This window comes from Phoca vitulina, unplaced genomic scaffold (assembly GCF_004348235.1).
Source record: "Phoca vitulina isolate PV1807 unplaced genomic scaffold, GSC_HSeal_1.0 scaffold22, whole genome shotgun sequence".
Classification (NCBI taxonomy): domain Eukaryota; kingdom Metazoa; phylum Chordata; class Mammalia; order Carnivora; family Phocidae; genus Phoca; species Phoca vitulina.
The window spans coordinates 15,032,710-15,040,544 of NW_022589725.1; the positions used below are offsets into that span (position 1 = coordinate 15,032,710).

At 41.0% G+C, this 7,835-nt stretch overlaps 1 protein-coding gene across 1 annotated transcript; it reads right to left on the reverse strand.

Annotated features, from left to right (window-relative positions):
- Window positions 1-3,157: 3,157 nt before the first annotated feature.
- LOC116641509 (signal-regulatory protein delta-like) lies at window positions 3,158-5,898 on the reverse strand. Its single transcript, XM_032419234.1, has 2 exons — window positions 5,566-5,898; window positions 3,158-3,636 (listed from the first exon to the last, which is right to left on the reverse strand). Exons 1-2 carry the CDS (start codon window positions 5,606-5,608, stop codon window positions 3,191-3,193), a joined length of 489 nt encoding a protein of 162 aa, XP_032275125.1. The 5' UTR covers window positions 5,609-5,898; the 3' UTR covers window positions 3,158-3,190.
- Window positions 5,899-7,835: the final 1,937 nt, after the last annotated feature.

Genomic DNA, 7,835 nt, shown 5'->3' on the forward strand with positions numbered 1-7,835 from the left:
TTTAGCCATTCTGACTGGTGTAATGTGGTATCTCATTGTGGTTTTGATTTGTATTTCCCTGATGGCTAGTGATGTTGAACACTTTTTCATGTGTCTGTTAGCCATTTGTATGTCTTCTTTGGAGAAGTGTCTGTTCATGTCTTCTGCCCATTTCTTGACTGGATTATTTGTTTTTTGGGTGTTGAGTTTGAGAAGTTCTTTATAGATCTTGGACACCAACCCTTCATCTGTTACGTCATTTGCAAATATCTTCTCCCGTTCCATGAGTTGCCTTTTAGTTTTGTTGACTGTTTCCTAAAATTCAAGTTAGTTAACATATAGTCTAGTATTGGTTTTAGGAGTAGAACTTAGTGATTCATCACTTATATATAACACCCACTGCTCAACCCAACAAGTGCCCTCCTTAATGCCCATCATCCATTTAGCCCATCCTCCCATCCACCTCCCCTCCAGCAACCCTCAGTTTGTGCTCTATAGTTAAGAGTCTCTTATGGTTTGCCTCCTTCTCTGTTTTTATCTTATTTTATTTTCCCTTCCCTTCCCCTGTGTTCATCTGTTTTGTTTCTTAATTTCCACATATGAGTGAAATCATATGATATTTGTCTTTCTCTGACTGACTTATTTCGCTTAGTATAATACCCTCTAGGTATTATCTCTCCCATTTTATTCGTTGCTTTTTAGTTTTGTTGGTTGTTTCCTTCACTGTGCAGAAGATTTTTATCTTAATAAGGTCCAAATAGTTCATTTTTGCTCTTGTTTTCCTTGCCTCCAGAGACATGTCTAGTAAGAATTTGCTGCAGCTGAGGTCAAAGAGGCTGCTGCCTGTTTTCTCCTCTAGGATTTTGATGGTTTCCTGGCTTACATTTAGGTCTTTCATCCATTTTGAATTTATTTTTGTGTATAGTGTAAGAAAGTGGTCCAGTTTCATTCTTCTGCATGTCACTGTCCAGTTTTCCCAACACCATTTGTTGAATATACTGTCTTTGTGTGTGTGTTTTAATTTTTTTATTTAAATTCAATTAGCCAAGGTATAGTACATCATTAGTTTTTGATATAATGTTCAATGTGTGTGTTTTTTTAGCTGTCTCAAATTCCCTAAACAGCTTGTTTTTTCTTCTCAGGAGATCACAATCTCTTATTCCTCCTGGTGTCATCTTGTGGAACTGCATAATGTCTGTAGCTCTGAGCCACTTTGATGGTCTCTGTTTTCAGCACTTCTTTTTCTTTTTTTTTTAATTTTTTTTTTTATTATTATGTTATGTTAGTCACCATACAGTACATCATTAGTTTTTGATGTAGTGTTTCATGATTCATTATTTGCGCTTCTAAACTGCTCTGCTGTTCCTACTATGCTCTGAATCAGATGACACAGAAACCATCCCCTCAGGCAGCCCCCAGACAATCCAGATTGTTTGATGCATGGTCTGTTCTGTTTCCATCTTGAGGGTGGAGCAGGTATGGGAGGTTTCCTCCTAATTGTATCGCTACACCGGGTTGGGGGTGGCGTATGAGTGTACAAAACTTTGCAAACTTTCCTACAGCTTTCACTGGAATCCCTTCTTGGTTTTCCATTGGCCTGGGTGCTGCTGCTTCTCAGTTGGTTTCTAGCATTCTTACAAAGGTATTTTGGTCCATAGAGTGTGGTTATTTGGATGTCTCCATGGGAGAAGGGTTGGGGACTTCTTAGTCTGTCATTTTACTGATGTCACTAATACACCCAAGGATTATGGGAGTAAGAGATCTGAGTTCTATTATCCATTCCCTGTGTAACTTTAGGTAAGCCCAATCTCTGGGTCTCAACTTCCTCTATGTTACATTGAGGGGTTGGACCTTGGGGTGGACATAAATGTTGTTTTTAGTCTGTTGAACATTTATATCATTGGGTTGGTGGATTCCCTACCTAGCACTTCCTCTCCCTTATAATAATGAGTAAGTGAAAGGCATAGGAAAGGCGATTTCAAATGACTCCTTGGGATTCATTTGTGGAGGCTGGGAATAAGAAGCTCTCTTTCCATCTTGGCTGCTAAGATGAGGTAATGAATGTCAACATTTTCTATACTTAATCTCTTCCATTATATGGATAAGGTCTATGTGTAGCAAAAGCCAGGCAGAGATGAATAGAGATGAAAGAATTTCAAAGAATAAGAGTCTTGGTGGCACTAAGTCCTTAGTCCTAAAGCTCTGCATTGGATGCTGTGAGGAACCTAGAATCCTCCTCAGCTACAAGATCACATTAAACTAATATTTTTCGTTTTTATCCCTTGTAAGGAAAGGTTCTTCACTAATATGTAGAGCATGCTGGAAAGAGCCCAGACCAACTTTATCTTTTTCTCCTACTTTCTGTACCCCTGAATTCCCTTGAGCCTCAGTTTCTTCATTCACACAATAAGGATAATCATTCTTATACTCAAGTTGCTATGCAGGTAAATACAATAATATGGGAAAAGTAGATGCTTGGTGTGCAGTAGATCCCCAACAAATAGTAGTATTGTAGTATCACCAATTTAATCATTTCTCAAGCTGGATGTTGCTCAGAGTTCAGAGGTTATAACAAAATAGAAAAATTAAATAAGTAAGGCTTTAGGAACAGAAAAAAAATGGTTTGAAATTGTACTTCAGTGCTCTGTGGATGTGGGAACTTTATCACCTGGCATCCCTTAGGACAGCGCTGACTTTAAGCAAACTGGCTTAACAAGGAGATGTTTTCTCTCCCATTATCGGAGGTCCAGAAGTGGGGTTGGAACCAGGAACAATATAGCTGTGCAATGTTGTCAACCCACATTCTTTACATCTTTGCACTTCTCTAGAGCAGATTTTTCCTCATCTTGGTTCCCCTCATGGTCATAAGATGTCTCTCTGGAGCACCTGGGGCAAACTGATTGCTTGTTCCTAGCCAACATGAGAGAGAATTGTATTAGCTTCCCAGATTTCTCTGCAAGTCTGTCCTTTTCACTTATGGACACAAATTGGCTTAAGCCAGTCTCATATTTGAGTTAACCACTAGTAGGGAGTCATGAAATTACCTTAAATGGTTTAAATCTAGCTATTGGGTGTGGGTTATTCAATATTGGGATGTCAACCAAAATATCCCTCACCATTCAATTGACCTTTCTGAGTCTGTTTCTCCTCCTGTAAAACACTTAACTCACAGGTTGCTGAGAGAATGACAGATCAAATGTATAATGCACCTTCAATAATATTTAGCATAATCTAGTAATTCAATGAATAGAGGATTGGTTAACTGAGATGATAGCCCATAATAGGGGGTGGAGGAGACAAACTCACTAGTCACAAACACCTTGGTGCCCGGACCTGACTGGAACTCTGTGTCAGGTTTCCCTTCCTTGAACTTCACACAGTAGTAGATGCCGGCGTCTGCAAGAGAGATTTCACTGATGCGGATGGAAAAGTCTGTGTTGCCAGGTTTGGTGGGGTGTCCAATTTCTTTTACTCTGGGAAAGAAACCTTCTTTGAAGTTGTAGATTAATTCCCGGTTTCGCCCATGTCCCTTGAACCATAAGACGGGTCCTTTTGGAAGTGAATCTGGCACACTGCAACTCAAGGTGATTGTCTCTCCAGTTGATACAGTCTGCGTCATCTCAGCTTGTTGCACCTGGAATATCTCATGTGTGGTTCCTGCAAAGAAATGCAAAATCACTTCCCATTTCTCATGCTCTGGCCCAGGCAGGACTGAAGAACTAGGATCCAGATCATGGGTGGGCCTCATTCATGACTTCTGTTAAGGACGTGTGTGCACACATACACTGAGTTTAGAGAGGCCTCTGCAAGTGGTGGAAGCTCCTGACCTGGGAGGGGAGTCAGTGCAGAGGATCAGATGTATCACCTCCCCAGTTCCACGTCCCAGCCCCTAACCAAGGAAAGAGGAGGACAGGGAGGGAGAGGACTGGGATTATGTATTGATAGTATGTATGTATTATGTATAGAGAGAGACCAGTCCCTCTCCCATCTAAATGCCAAAAATCACTCAATACATTTGGAGATGGGTCCAAGCGTCCTCTGTCGACCTCATACCTATAGGGAGTTTGGGATTGACCCTCATCTCTTTTCTGAAGGGTGAGCAGCCACTGAATTTGTGGAGATATTAGTGCTGAGAGGTGTGGAGAAAGGGTAAGTCAAGAGATAACAAACCTAGAGAATCAGGAGCCATTTAGGACTACTAAATGGAGGCATGCAGGCAGAGTATGGTTCCTCTGCTTATCTGGCAAGGGGGAAGAGAGAGACAGTTTCCTCTTCTCAACAAAAAAGAGTAGAACCTCAAGGGACCTTATCAATTTTGGAGGGCCCACAACTGACCCCCAACACCCACTACCACCACCATCACTACCCCATATTAGTCAGGTCCTGGTAATCTCTCTCCTTTCGGGTTGGCAAACCATCAAAAGCACAGATGGGCTAAGGTGTGGGTTAGAGAGACAAGGGAACTCTTGTCTGGTGAGGCTGGGAGAGAATGTGGGGAAGCTGCCTACACTCACACTTTTTGGCTTGAGGGACATATGTAAATTTTCCATGGCCAGTTGGATATCATGGAATGTGACTGGACTTGAAGAGAACATCACTGAGGAAGACTAGTTCTCCCAGAAGAACAGATAGACACACTAATCTCACTGCATTTAACATAATTAATCCAGAGAGTGGCAAGAAGTAGCAAACACTGGTTGTCCTCAGAGAAGAGAATAGCAGAGATGGGGGTAGACTAGGGCAGAGCAGGGAAAGATCAAATGCCAGGAGAGTGACTCAACCCCTCTAGGACAGCTTTTCCAAACAAGATGTGGGGGTGGGTGATATACTCAAGCCCCGTCCTTCTGGTCTCCTGGCTCTCCAGAAGCCGTAGTAGGAGACCACACCCACTCATTGACTTCCTGTGTGGGGAACGGGGTCCCGACTGCATTGTGGTGGCCCCTCAGAGACCTGCCACCAGGCTTCAGTCACATTCCAGTTAGAAATGGGTGAATGGATTTGTGCAGGCTTGTAGAGATTCTGCCTGCCTGTGGATCCCTTTGCTTTGGCTCAGGAGGTATTGGGCTTAGGGGGCAAACTCTACCCTGTGTTAAGATTTCATCCTGAATCTGGAAGATAAGATATGGCAACAAGGGTCAGTGAATGGAAAATGGGTCTCAGAGCATAGGTTAGAAGATACTTAGTGGATAGCTCTCATCCCAGGATTGTCCCCCAGACCTTAGAAAAGCCAGCTGGCCATCTAGGTCTGTTTTTCTCACTTTTTGGATCATAAAGTGCACACCTGTAGTTGTATTGTGCCTACCTGGTGTCTTTTTATGTGAGAGTTTCCCTTGCCATGTGTCACTGGTTTGGTGGAGTTGGCCATCAGGGCAGGGCATGGCCTGTCAACATGGCTTGATTCAATATTAGGCACAGGACCACAGAATGGTTAATTAATAGGGCCATCTGCAGAATCTAACTTATAGGGTGGTTTGTGATTGAAGGGGCACAGAATCTAGTGTGTAGTGATGATTTGGTACATGTTTCAGATTTTAAAAAGTTTATTTTTATAAACCAAGGGGATGGAGTTTGTCAGAGTGTACTCACCATTCACAGACACAAAGGTGCCTGAACCAGATACATACGCCATGTCAGGGTACGCTATTGTTAGCTTCACACAGTAATAGGTGCCCACATCTTTGGGCGACACATCACTGATGCGGATGGAATAGTCTGTTTGGTTGAACTCTGTGTTTTCCACTTGGGTTACTCGGGGGAATTGGCTTCCATTGAAATTGTAGATTAATTGTCGTTCTTGCCCATTCTCCCTGAACCACAAGACAGGCCCTGCTGGGGCTCGAGCAGACACGTTGCAGCCCAGTGTTAAGATCTCTCCAGCTCTGACTGAAACTGAACTCTCAGGCTGGGTCACCTGGAAGTCTTCATCCGAAGTTCCTGGAAAGAAATTTTGCATCCATTCTCATGTTCTTTGTCTTGGCCGAAGATGTTCTGAGGGTCTGGTTTTAGATCAAGGTGGGGCCTCATTACACACTCTTTTAGCAATATGTACTGGCGCCAAAGTATGAAAATTACAAACTGCGTTGCCATATGGGATGAGGGGAAAGGGGACCAATGTACAGAAAGGTGGAGGATACCTTTGTTCTGCATCAGGATTAGAGAATGGCCTGGAGCATAGTAGATGCTATATAAACAGGGGAACTTGCTGAATAACAAATTACCACAAACTTAGTTTAAGGAAACACATATTATTTCATAGTTCCTTTGGACCAGGAATTCAGGCACAGCTTAGCTTAGCTGTCATACACAGAAGGAAGATGATGTGAAGACACAGTGGGAATGCCAAGGACAATCAGAGGATGGTCTGAGGCTACCAGAAGCTAGAAAAGAGGCCTGGAACAGATTCCTCCTCACAGTTTATAGCAGCTTTAGTTATAATTGCCAAGCTTGAAAGCAACCAAGATGACCTTCAGTAGGTGAATGGATAAAGAAATCGTGGTACACCCAGACAGCAGAATATTATCCAGTGTTAACAACAAATGAGCTATCAAGCCCTGAAAAGATATGGAAGAAGCTTAATCAAAAGGAGAAGCCTGCATACTGCATGATTCCAAGTACATGATATTCTGGAAAAGGCAAAACTATGGGGGAAGGGAATATATCAGTGATTGCCAGGGTTAGGGTGGAAAGAGATAAATAAGCAGAGCACAGAGCATTTTTAGGGCAGTAAGCTACTCTGTATAATACTATAAAAGTGGATATCACTATACATTTGTCCAAACCCATAGACTATACAATACTAAGGGTGAAACATAATGTGAATTATGGACTTTGGGTGTTAATGACATGCTAGTGTAGGTTCATCATTTGTAATAAATGTACCACTCTGGTGGAGGATATTGGTAATTGGAGAGAGTGATATGTGGGGACAGGGAGTGGTATGGGAAATCTTTGCACTTTCTGTTCCATTCTGGTGTGAAACTAAAACTGCTTTAAAATACAAAGTCTATTTATAAAAAAGTCATTTCCATATCAAAGGTCATTTAGATTTTCTTCTATGATATCTTGTAGGAATTTTATAGTTTTGTGTTTTACATTTGAGTTATTTTTATGAAGGTTGTTAGGTCTGTGTCTAGAATCAATTTTTTTCTTTTTGCACATGGATGTCCAGATGTCCAATTGCTCCAGCAACATTTGTTGAAAAGACTATTTTGCTCCTTTCCCAAAGATCAGTTGGCTGTATTTATATGGGTCTATTTCTGGACTTTCTATTCTGTTGCATTGATATGTGTGTCTATTCTTTCACCAATGCCACTGTTTCAATTACTGTAGCTTTCTAGTAAGTCTTGTATTGAATGGTGTCAGTCCTCTGACTTTGTTCTTCTCCAACATTGAGTTGGCTATTCTGGATTTTTAACTTCTCCATATGAACTTTAGAATCAGTTTGTCAATATCCATCAAATAGTTTGCTCTTATATTGATTGGGAATGCATTTAATCCTTAGATCAAGTTGGGAAGAATGAATATTCTGACAATATTGAGTCTTCCTATCCATGCACATGGGATGTATCTCTATTTGTTTAGTTCTTCTTTGATTTAAAACTGATTGCTTTAATTGGTTTTCTAGCTTTCCTTATATACATCTTGTACATATAATATGAGATTTATAACTATTTCTCTTTTTTAGAGGGTGATAATGTAAATGGTCACATGTATTTTTAGTATATAGAAACATAATTGATTTTTTACACTTACATTTTTACCTTAAAATGTACAGTAAATATCTTTTTTAAATTAACATATAATGTATTATTTGTTTCGGGGTACAGGTCTGTGATTCATCAGTCTTACACAATTCA